Source organism: Sardina pilchardus, chromosome 22 (assembly GCF_963854185.1).
Source record: "Sardina pilchardus chromosome 22, fSarPil1.1, whole genome shotgun sequence".
Classification (NCBI taxonomy): domain Eukaryota; kingdom Metazoa; phylum Chordata; class Actinopteri; order Clupeiformes; family Clupeidae; genus Sardina; species Sardina pilchardus.
The window spans coordinates 4,265,465-4,282,228 of NC_085015.1; the positions used below are offsets into that span (position 1 = coordinate 4,265,465).

General features: G+C 40.9%; 1 protein-coding gene across 4 annotated transcripts in view; it reads left to right on the plus strand.

The window, feature by feature from the left end:
- LOC134070012 (uncharacterized) overlaps nucleotides 1-16,764 on the plus strand; it is a 274,775-nt gene that overhangs the window by 245,886 nt on the left and 12,125 nt on the right. For all 4 annotated transcript variants that reach the window (XM_062526196.1, XM_062526198.1, XM_062526197.1 and 1 more), the window contains 3 exons: nucleotides 2,371-2,544; nucleotides 5,330-5,503; nucleotides 7,342-7,515. In XM_062526196.1, coding sequence (XP_062382180.1) covers nucleotides 2,371-2,544; nucleotides 5,330-5,503; nucleotides 7,342-7,515 — 522 coding nt within the window. The remainder of the gene's footprint in view (nucleotides 1-2,370; nucleotides 2,545-5,329; nucleotides 5,504-7,341; nucleotides 7,516-16,764) is intronic.

The window sequence follows — 16,764 nt, forward strand, 5'->3', positions numbered from 1 at the left end:
AAATTAAAATTTCCAACAACATTTGGAGTACCAAAAGCCATATAAGATCAGCTCAAAATCCAGTCCCCTTAATTTAGAAACTGTAACCTGGGAAGTGAAGGCTGAAGGCGTTACACCTGGGGAGCCCTAGACAATGTGTCTGCCACCATGCTGTCTGTCCCTGCAATGCAGCAGATATCCAGACAACAGGACTGCAGAAAAGACTGATTAATCTCTAATTAGGACCATGAAAAGAAATGTCTCAACAGCCGGCCACAACCCCAGAATGTTGAGATTCATCATGAGCAGCTTTTAATAATGATTGCTTAGCTGGCAAAACAAGTTGAACAACGAGTCCCCAACAAACAAATCTGTCTGCCAAGCCCATTTTCTCAGCAACACTGGATCCTGGAAATATGCCAGCACTGTCCCTCATTTCACTTTCAGGTCGACCCAACTTGCCAACTCAGCCAGGCCCAGGGAAATATGTCTGAGGCAAATAACAATTTCTTACCAGCCTGAGGAACCGGCCCAGACTCAGACTTTGCCCACGCCATAGTTAGTGCTAGAGTGGAGCATGTAGCAATCAGCCTTCCAGTGGCCACGTTTGACAAAAATGACAAACCTTATCTGACTCACCTGAACCACTAGGCCCACTACTACTAGATTGAAAACAGAGATCAAGTGGGGTATCCAGATGGATTAACACATACTCATCAGCTAGAGTGGCTGCTTCAGCTGCAGTGCACGCCTCCTGTTCACAGACATAAGCGGCAACATGATGGGGAACAGAGTTTTTAAACTGTTCTAGCACAACTACATAGCAGGGACAGTCAAAATCTGTGAACTCAACAAAGTACACCAGCGGTTAAAATGAACAAATTCTAAATGGCTCTGATTTTGACCTCTCTTCCACAATCTAAATTTCTGCCGATAATGTTCAGGTCAAAATCAGAGCCATTTAGAATTTTTTCATTTTAACCGCTGGTGTACTTTGTTGTCTCGCGATTGGTTGCTAGTGCATCGGAAATGTCCATATTTGGATTTAATAGTGTCATTCAGGAGAAACGGGGCCTTCCAACATTGTCACACACAATATGCTTCGGATCACGGTCGTGATAGTACATGACACTTAAGAATGAGTAAATAGAATAGAATATATTCTTTTTTGATCCCTTGCGGGAAACTCAGGGCCAGATGTACTAAGACAGCGCTAATAGCGAGTTTTTGTATGCGCAGAGTGCGAACGCTGTGCTTTGCTATATTGCGTCGAATTTACTAAGCTATCACTTCATTACGTTAACTGCGTTCTGTGCCGCCCGTTCCCGCCCCCTGTACCACGCCAATTGCGCGCATGCAGAGCTGAACAACGAGCGCAGTTGAATATTGCAACATTAAAAGGAATCAAAGTTTAGCGATCATACATGATACAAAGATATGTCAACGAGCTGCGACAGACAGAGTAGGCCTAGTAGTTCTACTAATCCACTTAAAAAAAATACTTGTGAACTATTTGCTGCACGTAGACTATATGACTTAATGCCTGTCTAACAGATTGGGAAGTGTAGGCTATGTCGTGAAAGAGAAAACACGATTTTACAGAGACAAACAAAAGTTAAGGTTGCTTTTGACATAGTACAATGAAGAAAACTGATGCTCTGAATATTGATTCAGCTGTCTCTAGACGTTTTTCTAATAGACGTATTTAACCGCAATTTGGATTACACCTGCTTTCAGAAAGCGGAAGTTTTTCAACGCAAAATAGACGTGCGCTGTTTTCATACATATGGCGGAATACTTAATCAATCGCTATTAGCACCTCTCCTCCCCTGTACTTGCGCGTTACACCCATTTTCAGCTGATCCGCCCAGGAATTAATATGCATGACACGGAAAAGCGCAAATAGCCATTCTCAGCTCCCACGGCAGGCAGTCTGCGCGTTTCCCTCATTGCGGCCGATTTGTACATACCATCGCCATGCTATTACGTGCACGTTACGCCTAAAATGGGCGCAAAACGTTAGTACATCTGGCCCTCAGTCTCTGCATTTAACCCAATTTAACCGAATAAGTGAACACACACAGCACACAGTGAACACACAGTGAGGTGAATCACACTAACCCAGAGCAGTGAGCTGCCTGCCCAACAGCGGTGCTCTGGAAGCAGTGAGGGGTTAGGTGCCTTGCTCAAGGGCACTTCAGCCGTGGACTGGTCGGGGATCGAACCGAAGCTCGAAGCCCTAACCAGTAGGCCACGGCTGCCTAATATTGGAACCTTGGAAGAGCAAAATTAATGCTTAGAATATCATTCTTTGAAAAAGTATTCATGTGTGTTGTTAGTGGTATAGCATGTGAGTGTAATAATCAGAGATCATGTGTTATGTTTCTCCAGGCTGAGTGGTTGTTTCCTCACAGAGAAGAGCTGTGATATGATAGCGTCAGCTGCCAGATCAAACTCCTGCAATTTGAAGAAGCTGAACCTAAGTGACAATGAGCTTCATGATGAAGGAGTTCGGCATCTCTCAAAACTCCTCAAGAATCGCAAGTGCAAATTGGAAAAGCTAGAGTGAGTCTGAAAACACAAAAACAGATCTGTGTGAGGCAGTAACACTTGTGTCATATTGCTTGATTAACCCTTTGCAGACTGCATGGACTATTCCATTTTTTCAGACTTGATGCCCTTGCGGCACAAAAAGGAAATATCAATTTGTCAAGGTTAATCTCATTTTTGCCCCAATTTCTGTTGAAAATGGAAAAAAACCCAGAGTGTATGGGATATCCACAATCCACCTCTACTTGGTGAAAAAAAAACAGAATCAATGTGTCACCTTTTGTTAAAAAGTGATGATAAATGTATTAGCCATTTGCAGACAGCACAAAGTATTCCATTTTTTCACACTTGATGCACTTGAGGCACAAAAATGCTTATGCTACATGGCAGAGATCAAATATACCCACCATGGTAATCAGGAGAACTAGCCCCTTAAAATGGTATACATCATAGTAGGCCTGTTTGATTAATTTATCGGAATAGCGATTATGTATTTAGGACATTGTTAAAAAAACGTGAAGGACCGCATAGGCTAGAATACCTGACATTTAACAAACATTAGTATCGCTAGTAGGCCTACTAATTTGTGCAATCACTTGTGAGTAACGTTACGTTTTCACGAGAGCAAGTCCACCGCAGGTCAAGTCTGCACTGGGTCAGCTCCTATTCAAGAAGCTGGTCTGGCTACAGGCCTTCTGTTCCTCGCTGTATCACGGCTCGTACAGGAAATCACACATCACACACCAGATGTTCATAATCCCCATTTGCCATATCAGTTTCAAAATGACCATTCACCATCGTACCTACTTATCAGCTTTTCAAAGATTGCTAGTTTGCGAACAATTATAGCTTGTTAGCTTGTTGACCCATTAGAACTAATTGAAACAACACATAGCAACTAGCTAGCTAGCACGCTGATATGAACTACTGTGGTGTTAGTGGTAACATGAATTGTTGTCAACATAAAAACATTAAAACAGATTGTTGTGTATATGCTACTTGAACTAAATAAAGCATCTGGGGCTACTTGTTCGCACAAAACATGAATATTACATATTATGTCAGATGTCCCACAAATTGACAGTATAGGCTAGAATACCCGACATTTAATAAACATCAGTATCGCTAACACTAATTTGTTTGTAATATTCAGTGTTGGTCAAGTTACTTGGAAAAAGTCATTAGTTACTGATTACTTATCCAAGAAAGTAATCCAGTTACTTTACTGACTACTTAGTTTCAAAAGTAATTAGTTAATTTACTAATTACTTTACTTAGTTACTTTTCAAAAACACACACAACCTGAATATGCTGTAAAGCAATAAACCTTTCAGCCTAATTATAGGCCTATTCTTTCTGCATATTCCATCATATGAAATAGAATCAAATGCATAAACAAGTTAAAAAAGAATGTGTTCATTTTCTATGAACTATGAAATGCATGCAACACATTTGTAAATAAATAACTTGAATGTGAATGTCAATACTCTGTGTAGGCCAGTCAAGTTCATCCACACCAAGCTCTGTCATCCATGTCTTCTTGGACCTTTCTTTGTACACTGGTGCACAGCCATTTGGAACAGGAAATGGCCAATCCAAACTGTTCCCAAAAAGTTGGGAGCATGGAAATGTCCAAAATCTCTTGTTTAAATCTAAAGCATTCAGAGTTTCCTTCACTGGAACTAAGGGGCCAAGCCCAGTTCGGGGATGGCCCCTTCCTGTTCCAACATGACTGTGCACCACTACGCAAAGCAAGGTGCATAAAGACATGGACATTGGATGACCAAGTTTGGTGTCAATGAACTTGACTGGCCTACACAGAGTCCTGACCTCAACCTAACAGAACACTTTTGGGATGAATTAGAGCGGAATCTGAGAGCCAGTCTCTTCGTCCAACATCAGTGTGTGACCTCACAAATGCGCTTCTGGAAGAATGGTCGAAAATTCCCATGAACACACTCCTTAACACTCCTTGTGGAAAGGCTTCCCAGAAGAATTGAAGCAGTTATAGCTGCAAAGGGTTAACCAACGTCACATTAAACCCTATGAATGGGATGTCACTTAAGTTCATATGAGCGTCATGGCAGGTGACCCAGTACTTTTAGCAATATAGTGTACTTTGATTTGTTTATGGAAGTAACTACACATGAATGAGCACATATTTTTGGAAGAATGTGTTTTTGCTAAGAATGGACCCAAAAAACTACACATTGGAGCTTTAAGAAAGGTATGCTATTTAGAGGTGGATTAGCACAATTTATAGCCAGGGTGCCAGCCGAATTTAGCCCCGCCCACAACATTTCAGTTTGGGAAGTTCGGTCTTGCATTTCTCCGTTGTGGCGCAACTATGCTCGAACCAGAGCTGCTTAGGTTGAAACGTTCTCCAAATAGCCTACCCTGCTACATATTCTTAGATTTCCTTATTGGGTGTTGTACAAGATATTGATAGCGCAATAACTTTCAAAAAGACCAGAAGCTATAAGCTATTATGAGCTATTTCATTGCTCTGCTTGGTTAGGTCTATCAAATGAGTGCGCGAATGCAGAGGCATTCCTCGGTTGAAACAAGCCTCATAATTACGTCCCAATGGAGCAGTATCAGACTCATATTCTGACTAGAATGTTGAGTATGACAACGTCAGACTACATAATTTAGAGCTGAAATGCTATTTACAAAATTCAGGAGGTGCATAAACAACGTTAATGTGTGTTCAGTTTCTACTACAGGCCCATGTGTGTGTTGTATAGTTGTAATTTCTGTATGTGAGCATAATAAACAGATATGTGTGATGTTTCTCTAGGCTGAGAGGTTGTTCCCTCACAAAGAAGAGCTGTGCTGCAATAGAGTCTGCTGTCAGATCAAACTCCTGCAGTTTGAAGGAGCTGGACCTGAGTTGTAATGAGCTTCATGATGCAGGAGTTCAGCATCTCTCAGAGCTCCTCAAGAATCCCCACTACAAACTGGAGAAACTAGTGTAAGTCTGAACACACAACAACAGATCTGTGTGTGGGTGGGGTAGAACCCAGAGATGAGTGAATGGGGTAGACAAGAATGGTTTTGTGCGTGTGTGTTTGTGTTTTTGTGTGTGTGTATGTTTGCTGAGTGACATTCAAATCAGTTGATATTCATATTCAAAGTTGCAGTGATCTTTACATTTTGAATATGACAAAACTCATTTGAATGTTACCCATAGGATGACATCATAAAAATGTGCAGTGCTCTCTTAAAGGGTTTAGGTATTTTTGGTGACTATACAGTTCTCTCTAGAGTCTAGAGCAGTGACGTGCGGTCAGGGTAGGCAGTGCCTACCCTGAGTAAATTTCATTTAAAAAAGACACATATTTTAAAAAAATATTATTAAAAGCTCACACTGAAGTCACAAACAACACAATTAGAATGCAATTTCAATTCTAAAAGGTAAATTTATGTCTTATTTAAGGTCAAAAACTCAAACGTGAAGGCTTATGCAAACAGCGATTCATAACACTGAACTACGCAGCAAAGCAAACATGCCTGGTTACCGTGGGAACGCTCAAGCAAGCCGTCCCGAAGCTTGCTTGTATTCCAAAGGTCAGGGTAGGCTTTTAAGGTCTCTGCCTATCCTCACCATTCATTTCGATGCTGCGAATTTTGGAGGTTGCGCATGCGTATTACATGATTTATGCGAAAAGTTTATGGGGGGTATAAGCATGCTTATTCCCGCCAAGTGCTGCCTTTAGAACGCAAATAAGCCAATGGCAGTCCGGCCTCAACGGGACTCGGACATCAGCTGGCTCGGACAACTCCAGATAGGAAAAAGCAGGGAGGAGGCATACAATTACAAATTAATGGTGGATTTATGTAGTTTAGCTAATTAAAACCCAGACGGATAACCATGGTCAACCAAGTACACCGAGAGGCTAGAAAATGATGTTATATTTCATCAACAGTAGCCTACAAGAAGTCTCTCACGTTTGCAGCAGGTCGGCGTGATAGGCTATTAAAGCCAACAACGTGGGCACAATAACCCCCCCTCTTAATCCCCCATAAATACCTGTAGGTCTAGTGAGGGAAATTAGCTTTAGGCTATTTGTTATTAAAATATGATGAGGAGGTCCCAAACGAATTTCCTTCCTTTCCTTCTCAAACTATGTGGAAACGGCATCTTTAACAGGCCAATTTTCTAAATTTCCCGGGGGAGAAACCCCGGACTCCCGTATGGTGGAAAAAAACATGCACACCTAGTGACACCTCTGATTCTGTGAAATGATTAAGTAGGAGGAGTATTACCATGAAAATATAGTAATATTTGCGAGTGTACGGATGGAATTTACACATGTGAATGGCCACTGCCTACCCTGCCACAGACCTCACCACACGCCACTGGTCTAGAGTATATGTTACCCTGCTGTTGTAAATAGCAAACTTCATGTGACTTATCCCCCCTGTACACAGTGCAACTACTTTTGTTGTGGAGGATTAACAACATTCAGACCTTTTCAATATATATATTTCGAATTAAATTTAATGCCAACTTCGCACCTGTTCGCACTGTTGTTCTTTTTCTTCTACAGGCCAAAGTTAACAGACTACAATCAGGGTATTCTATTTCGTGTGTGTGTGTGTGTGTTTAAAGAGTAAAGCATATCTATCTATAAATGCAAGGAACGTCTGTCTGTATGTCTACTGCGCCCATAGTACGTTTGCAACTTTCCTTGATTCATGTCATCCCCATGTTTCCGGGAAGGGGTGTGGGCATATGTGTTGTCTATTTAGAGGTACAGTATGTGAATGTAATAATCAGAGATGTCATCATGTGTTATGTTTCTCCAGGCTGAGTGGTTGTTCCCTCACAGAAATTAGCTGTTCTGCAATAGAGTCTGCTGTCAGATCAGAATCCTGCAGTTTGAAGGAGCTGTACCTCAGTTGGAATGAGCTTCATGATACAGGAGTTCAGCATCTCTCAGAGCTCCTCAAGAATCCCCACTGCAAACTGGAGAAACTAGAGTGAGTCTGAACACACAACAACAGATCTGTGTGGGGGGAGAGAACCCAGAGATGAGTGTGGGTGGAGGAGGGTCGTAGGGAACAGTTCACAACAGTGTGTGTGTGTGTGTGTGTGTGTGTGTGTGTGTGTCCTGTCAGCTATTACAGTGGGTGTTGCTTTAAATTGGCTGCTTTCACGTGAGATTCTCACGAGACCTCACGCGTGAATCACGTGTATTTTATTCATTTTTCCCAAGGGAAGCTGCAATGACCCAAACAACCACCAGGTAGCACTTGTGAGCAGGGTTAGGAATGTCGGCATTTACCACTAGCCAAACAATCCAAAATTTAATTAAATCCCGAAGCAAGCTGAACATCTTTTCTGCTTTTAATAGCCTAGTCTCACGACAAAACTTGTTATTGTTTATGAACAGGGCTCTAAATTAACACCCGCCAACCCGCCAAATGCGGGTAAAAATTCATGTTGGCGGGTATAAAAAAACCTAACTAGCCATTTTGGCTGGTGGTGAGTGATAGAAGAAAATTGTGTCCTGATTAGAACGGTATAGACGGTGCCTCTGGCACCCCACCGATGGCCGCAACAAACTTTCAGTTTTGCACCTGTGGGCCGCGGGACTGCCATCAGAATGCGGCCCGCGATGCACTTAAATGCGGGCCGCCGAGCATGCATTAGTTTATAGATCCGGCTCACTAGGTTATCATTGGCTGTTCCCCATTTTTCCCAGCCACGATGTTGTGGTTAACATAAAGTAATGCTTTACACTCTTCTTAGAGAACGTTTACATTTACAATGTCAATATCAAAACAGCATGTTACATAGAGATGATAGGCTACTCTTTGAAATCTCCGCAGCAAATCTAATTTGGGTTATGTTAGGCTACTAATAACGTAGGCCTACTCATAACGTAATTGGGAACGTGTTTGAGTGCGCATGAAAGGGAGAGAGAGAGCACCAGCTGGCTTCTCATTGTTGATAACTGATATCTTCATTTTATAAGAAACGTAAAAGAAAAACGCAAAGACAACAGTAGTTCCACTACTGAAAGGTATAGGTTACTGTGAGAGGGCAGACATCGAAGCCATTGAGTGGAGCCAGTAGCCTTAGAGTCTTAAAGTGACAGTGCACCATTTATAAATGAATTAAACCGCATCATATTAACCGTATTTCTTAACAAATGTATTTTCTACAACAAAATGACTTTCTCATTGTTATCATTTAAATAATTCTATATGATAATAGGTTAATATTTAATGGGTTGTGGAGAACGAAACAAAAAAAAAAAAAGAATGTGGCGGTGGTTGGGAGGTCCGGGGTTTGTGAGTGGTAATGTTATGGGCATGTCTAATTTTGGTCAGAAAAAAAATGGCTAGTTGAATTTCTGATTGGCTAGTAAGAAAAAAGATCTACTAGCCAAGTTGGCTGGTGATGAAAAAAGTTAATTTAGAGCCCTGTTTATGAAGGTGTCTTCTGTTAGCCTATTTTATGAAGAGGCATCTGGCTGTTTCGTTTAAGTTTGTTTTGCTGTCACTAATGGTTTCATGAGGTCAGGAGGCCAGTTTCCACTAAAAGCATAAGCCTATGTCCGAAGCGCAACTTGTGTTCTCGTTTTTGGGTCAATTCATACATTTCATTTCAAATGTGTGGATAGGCCGATGGTACGCTTGTTTTTATGCTGGCAACAAATCAAAATGGTTCACGGATGTTATTCTTGATTCTAAATGCGGGAAACAATTGAAAAATAAAATGTCCCATTTTCCGACGCACCACAAACCTCTTGCCTAGCCTACATTAGGCTATATGTTTATTTGAAATGTATGCTGGCTGCTGTCAAATTTGTAAAATAAGATAGGCCTAGGCCTACAGGAGAAACTATGGTTTATGCTCTCTTATGCTGTTTCATTCCAAACCGAAAGCGAAGGAGGATTGCATAAATAACTCCTGAATGGTTTTGATCAGGCGGGAAACAATTAAAAATAAAATGTCCCATTTTCCGACGCACTGCAAACATCTTGCCTATTTAAATATTCTATTATTTGGGCCTATTATAAAAGTTGGGACTTTTTCGTTAGAAAACAATGTCATTTGAATTATGGACTGCCTTTGAATGAAGTTTGATCGGACTTTCAGTTCACAGAAGAAAGTTTCAAGACGCTAAGAAACACGTTTGCCCCGTGGCATTAACGGTGGCTTAATTTATTTCAAAAGGATATGACCTCATGAATCCGGTTGTTTGTGTGTTCTACTTGTCTTTTTTGACCTATAATGATTATAGGGGATGCATCTCAGTTGTTAGATTTGCACATAACATGTTTGCCTAGGCTAGTCTTCTTTTTCTCGACTGCTCTTTCTCGGAGCCTCAGTGCAGGACATTTAGGCTACATTCATTGGCGGACGTTTTTTTGTGTAAAACGGTCTTAAAATAGGCTACAATTGTATTTGGCAGAGGACAGTCTACTAGAAACAAAATCCAGGAAATGCTAATGTCGCTTCAGCGTGGCAACCACAAAGCTCTTCACGTTTTGAGGCAGTGCTCGGTACCCCTAGAACCATCCCAGTTACCGCCATGGCGATAAAAAGAAAGAAGGCTATGATTTGAAATAGCTGTTGTCAAATTTGTCAAATAAAATACAGGAGTAATGATATGGTTCATGCGCTCTCATGCTCAAGGGCAGTTTGTTTGTATTAGTGCCGGGGACAATAACATAAACTTGAGTGTGGTAAGAAAAGAGCTGGGTATAATTATATTAATCTGTTTTATGTTTTATTATATCACTGCATTGCAGCGTAGGTAGGCCTATTGAATATTGACAGGTTTGAATCGTAACATTAGGCCTATTTTCAATCAATACAAGTTGAAAGCCACACATGTTTTGTCTTTGTTTTGTCTTCTCCTATATTTTGTTCAGCAAATTTGACAACTGTCAGCTTAAATGTCAAATCATATTTCCTTCCCTTTGTCGCCCTAGTATTGAGAGAAACGCAGAGAAACGAGAGAAATTGAAAATAAACACAGAGAGTTCGTGAATACTAAATAAATGTTTGCATGGGTAATGGACAATTTCAAGAATTCTGGTGAGATGCCGTGTACAATAAGATAGCTTGGATTCTCGATTGGATGAGCGATGCCAAGTGGATGAGCGATTTTTAAAATCAGTCATATGCGATCAGTCAGAGGGTCGGATATCTGCTGTTTGCGGATTTTTCTGTCCGAACCCAACACAGTTAAAATGTCATTGGTTTCTCATACTTAGGCTATGACAATACATTTGTTTGTGTGGAAAGCCTGATTTCATTAAGCAACTGTAGGAAGGCATTCAGAAAGGTCAAAAGGTGAGCGCAGAAGCTCACACGGGGCAACAAGCGCCAACACAGGCACGCACAAGAAGCCCAATCATACAGTCACTTGAAATTAAATGAACATAGCTCAACCAAAAATGGCGAAACTAATAGAACAAAACACAATAGGTCTTGTGGACCTATCTAAATGAAATTTTCATCAACGCGCGTTGCCAGCAATAGCCTAACATTAACATAGCACAAATGAGGGTTATTGACATGAAAATCACTCTTGCCTTTTTCATCAAAAACAGTACCTGTAGGCTACTTAACTGCAACATGAGATCTATTCGTATAATCCACCTATGAAAGTTTGGGCTATGGTCTTATGTAGGAAAATTATTGCATCAACGGTGGATGTACAACTTTTTAAAAAATGTCTTGCATCGTTGCACTGACAATGACAATGTTCAATGCCTTATTGCGCTAATCTGACCAAGTTCTATCCGCGAAACTGATTTGTTTTTCTTTCCGCAAACACCTCGGTACGCCAGAAATTTGTTGTTTGTTATTTGTTGCAAATCTCCCGACCACTATGTCGACCAGAGACGGCAAGACCAAGACAGTGAGACCAAGACAAGACCGAGGGATCCGAGACCAAGACAAGACCAAGACCAAAGACGGTCGAGACTGTGACAAGACCGAGACCTCGTAAAAGTGGTCTCGAGACCAGTCTCGAGACATCCAACTCTATTGTGTTGCCAGCATATGAGTAGCCTAGTCTATCCTGAGACGTGATAGCATACAGCGCCCTCCACAATTATTGGCACCCCTGGTTAAGATGCGTTAAAAGCCTTAAAATAAATAAATTTTTTATTGTAGAAGCACACTCTCACACTGAAAATTGTAGAAAAATGTAACCTTCAACTCAAGTGAATTTTAAGGTGGGAAAAAAAATCCCTGACTGAGAAATAATTATTCTTCATAAAATCACCTGTTCCACAATTATTGGCACCCCTAACAATTCCTAGGAAATAAATGTAATTAAAGTATTTCTGTCATTTCTGTCATTTCTACAGTAGTTTACAAAGTCAATCAGAGTATGTAGGAACATTTATTTAGTAATTCTTAACATCCTGTTTCCCTGGGCTATAAATATGACGTGACACAGAGGCAATTTCTCTTCAACATGGGAAAGACAAAGGAACACACTGTTCAAGTAAGGCAGATGTGTGTCGACCTTAACAAGTAAGGCAATGGCTACAAGAAAATAGCCAATCGCACACCTGCCCATATCTATGGTCAGAGGAATCGTTAAGAAGTTTAAAACAACTGGAACAGTGGTAATCAAGCCTGGAAGAGGACACAAGTTTATTTTGCCACCACGCATAGTGAGGAGGATGGTAAGAGAAATAAAAAAATCTCCAAAACTCACTGTTACAGAATTGCATCAAATGGTTGCATCTTGGGGTCACAAAGTCTCCAAAACAACCATCAGGCGCTATCTACATGCCAACAAGTTGTTTGGGAGGCATGCACGGAAAAAAACGTATCACTTAAAATCATAAGCACAAACGTCTGGAGCGGTACTGGGCCTTCAACTGGGACCGTGTGCTTTGGTCTGATGAGACAAAGTTAGAGCTTTTTGGCAACAAACACTCTAAGTGGGTCTGGCGTAACAAAAAGATGAGTATGCAGAACAGCACCTCATGCCCACTGTGAAGTATGAGGGAGGATCGGTGATGCTGTGGGCCTGTTTCTCTTCCAAAGGGCCTGGAACCTTGTTAGGGTGCATGGCATCATGAATGCTTTGAAATACCAGGACATTTTAAATCAAAATCTGGTGGCCTCTGCCTGAAAGCTGAAGATGGGTCGTCACTGGATCTTTCAGCAAGATAATGACCCTAAACATATGGCCAAGTCTACACAGAAATGGTTCACCAGACACCGTATCAAGCTTCTACCATGGCCATCTCAGTTCCCAGACCTCAACCCCATTGAAAACCTGTGGGGTGAGCTGAAGAGGAGAGTGCAGAGAAGAGAACCCAGGTCGTTGGATGATTTGGAGATTTTGTGCAAAGAGGAATGGTTGAAGATCCCTCTTTCTGTTTTCTCTAATCTTGTAAAACATTTAGTCCGTGAGCCAGAGGGGTTGGTCGTTACCGAAAAAGTGGCAAAGGCTACCATACCTTTTCTGAAAGCCTGGAATCTCAGCTTTTCAATGATGTATGATGGCCATCTGACAAAAGTAGCTGTTTTGAGTTATGATGCATAATGTAAACTAAGGTTGAAGAAATAATGCGACCTTTTCGGTAACGGTTTCCATAATTTGAGGCCCTGGCTCACGGTCTAATTATAAGACAAGATTAGGTGCTGTTTTATTAGCAAAAGGGGGTTGTACAAAGCATTAACATCAGGGGTGCCAATAATTGTGGCACACATGATTTGATGTAAAATAATTATTTCTTAATGTGGGATTTTTTCCCTTCTAAATAAATGCACTTGTATTAAAGGTTGGATTTTACGCTGTTTTTCATTGTGGTCCTATATTATTTGAAAAAAAAAAGAATTTATTTGAAGCTAAAGAACACATCTTAACCAGGGGTGCCAATAAATATGGCACTGTATTTTGTCTAGTGCGCAAATTTGAAACCATTTGATTTGGAACTCTGGCTTTCACTTCCACTCAAAGTAACTGAAATTGGTTTTGGAAAAGGTATGCCTACATTGTTGCACGTAGGACAACACATTTTTTCGGCTATTTCGGTCCATTATGTGTTGGCATTTTTCGATCACAATAGGTTTATCTGTAGCCCTGGGCAGTGGGCACCAACTTTTTTTGATGAATTGATAAACATTTAAAAAGTGGTGGGGACGAAATCGTTCGTCATAAAAAGTGGTGGAGACATGTAGCGTACCCGGTCCCCGGCGAAAATGTTTCCGAAAGCCGAAAAGGTGTAGGCTCACTGTTGCAGACGCACACTCAACATAGCCTATACAAAAGATTGCTAATGATGTGTGAAACTGCTCTTGGGGGGGTGGGGGATTTTTTTAATTCGTGTTCTAAGGCACAGAGGTCAGCTCACAGAGGGGGGATGGTACAGTTCGCTTCCAACACTTGATGGCTCCCAGTGCTGCTGCTACCCATTTCGGAGCCCTATTAGAATCGCTTTGTGGTAGCCATCTCAATGGAATGCCTTAGTCGGCACGGCATACAGTGGGTACGGGTTGAGAATGCACCTTTTCCCGCGGGACTCCCGAAGAGATCCCGTAGGCTGTCGAGACGATTTTTTTCGAGGCTAAGGCAATGTACCCAAACAACCACCAGGTGGCAGAAAGTTTCAACCCGCATTTCAACTGCATTTAATGACGAAGACCGCATATCCGTCTCATTTAATCATTAAAATGAAGGTGATGACTGGCGAAATTAATCAAACGACGTTTCAATAAACCATTATTGAAATGATTGAAAATGGTTTAAGAAAATCGCCTATAGGCCTATCAGAAGGAAATCGCCTTCAATTCAACCTAAAAGACTCGATAGGTAACCTTAGATTAATTCATTAATTAATTACGGTTACAAGACCGCATTTCCGTGAATAGGCTATTGTTGTCAAGGCGAAGACGAAAGAGATGGCCAAAATGGACATTAGGCTACATTTATATGCCAGGAATACTTGATAATGTTTATAGGCTTTTTTAAAACGCAGGCATGCGTTCATTTTAACCGGCGACGCTGGGTACATGTAGCCTACCCAGCACTTTTTATCACAGATTTTGTCCCCGCCACTTTTGACAACTGAAAATAAAATGTATTTAACAGAAATCTCTTTAATACTTATGCCTACGCTTGTCACTTTAGTTCTTATAACCGTAGGCTACATGCACGGAGAAGATCACGCATTTTGTAACATTGTAACAATGGATGGTCAGATATGCGATAGAGCCAGGATAGGGCCGTGAGGGTGATTAGTTGTAGCCTAACCATCGACTAGTAGCCTAGGCCTTGCTCCGCAAAATAAATGTCTAGCAATGTATAGGCTATAGATTTCGGTATGCATGTTCATGTTGTTTCAGAGATAGGCATAGACTACCGTAGGCTACTGTGCGTCAAACTATACGACAGCATTTTATCATGTGGTGAATTAACCCTATGAGCCCGACGGACGCAAAGTGTGTCAAAAAACGCACACATTTTCTTTGTTACATTGCTCCGCTATTATTAGTCACAGCGAGATGAAATCTCCAACGATACTAGACACTTGTCTGTACGATTAAGTATGAAAATAAAATAAAATGATGAAGTTAAATCAAAGTATATCATATTTACAGTCTATATTGCTCTGCGTTCACCTGCGCATCCAGAACTCTCGCTTGAATTACTCGCGGACCACGCATCGCACAGACATGACACGCATATCAAATGAAAGAGGAGAAGCAGAGCTTTGCATTGATACCAAATACATCGATCATTTCGTATGATAAAATCAGACGAAGTTACAAACAAATAATAATGTCATATAGCTTTGGCTACCTTTACTCTAGTTTGATTTCCTCGTGAATCCTCGATCAAAAAGATATGGCACGCATGTCAGATGAAAGAGGAGAGCTAGAGCTATCCACAGATACCAAATACAACCTTCTAGGCCATAAAACAGACGAAGTGACCGCAAAATAATTACTTCATTTAGCTCCACTTACCTCGTGTTTTTGTGTGGCATAATAGCATGTTATCATGTGTTTCTCTATGACAAGTCACCTTCATAACACGGTTTTGAGATCCTAGCAAACTCCTGTATGGTATCCAATTCAAGACTCATATTGCATCCAAATTTGTTTGACAAATAAACACTTTTTGTCTTTACTTTGTTCATTGCAATGCAGTTAAACAAATATTATAGAGAATCATCATCTGTGCACGTCATGTGTGCTACCGCAAACAAGTCATGTCAGATCAGCTAGTGTCACAAATATGGAGCGCAAAAAGGGCCAAAAAGTCATTTTTTCATCACTAAATAAAAATTGCCATTTATTTCTGGAAGGCACACACCACATATTTCTGTAAATTGCTCAGCCCCAAAGTATACCTCCACCATGGTTCTTATGTTGCCGTGTTCAGGACAGTCAGGCCTACATAACCATGTCCATGTTTTGTCGAAATGTGAGCTTGCTGTGGTGAGATACACGTCAAAATGTAAGAATTTGTATAGTACGCTTTTCAAATTTTTATTACTTAAAAATCTAAATCAAATCAATGCAAGTATTTATACATGATATTGTGGCAGATCTGGATAGCCTAGACTGTGCTGAAAAAAAGAATATGTAGCATGTGTGAATGGCACTTACAATGACCAGGATAAATGCTTCTAACTAGAGGTAGTGAAAATGCCCTTAAAACAGCTTAGGGCTCATAGGGTTAATGACTAACGTCAGTTTAACATGTCAGAACTTTTGATCAGCGTTTCAAGTGCATGCTGCGAATATCAAATAAACTCGACTGGCTGAATCCCTTATATTTGTTGGCAACTGTTACTGTAATATAGGCATATTCAAAGCCATGCACTGGTAAGGATAAACCGGATAAACTACCAATATTTAGTTTCACTGTCCTCCGCTGCTCACAGCGCAATTTCGAATAGCCACGGAGATTAAAAGATTTAAGCTTTGTAGGCTACTATTTCGTAGAGGGCCTAGGTATTAACTTTGAAAAATGGCTCTGCCCCCCGCGAAAGTAGGCATATAGCCTACATTTTCATGAGGATTACTCTGCAAACTAAAGCATAGCCTTTTAAGTAGGCATAGGCGTTCCAAAGTTAAAGGATCTCAACTGTGGCGCAAGTGATTCGGGCGCTGCACTGCATGCCAGCGACCCGGGTTCGCTCCCCGCTCTATCATCCATTCCTCAACCCACCAAGGAGAGGACAAATTTGCTCTTAAAATATATATATTAAAAAAATTAAAGATGTTTTAGT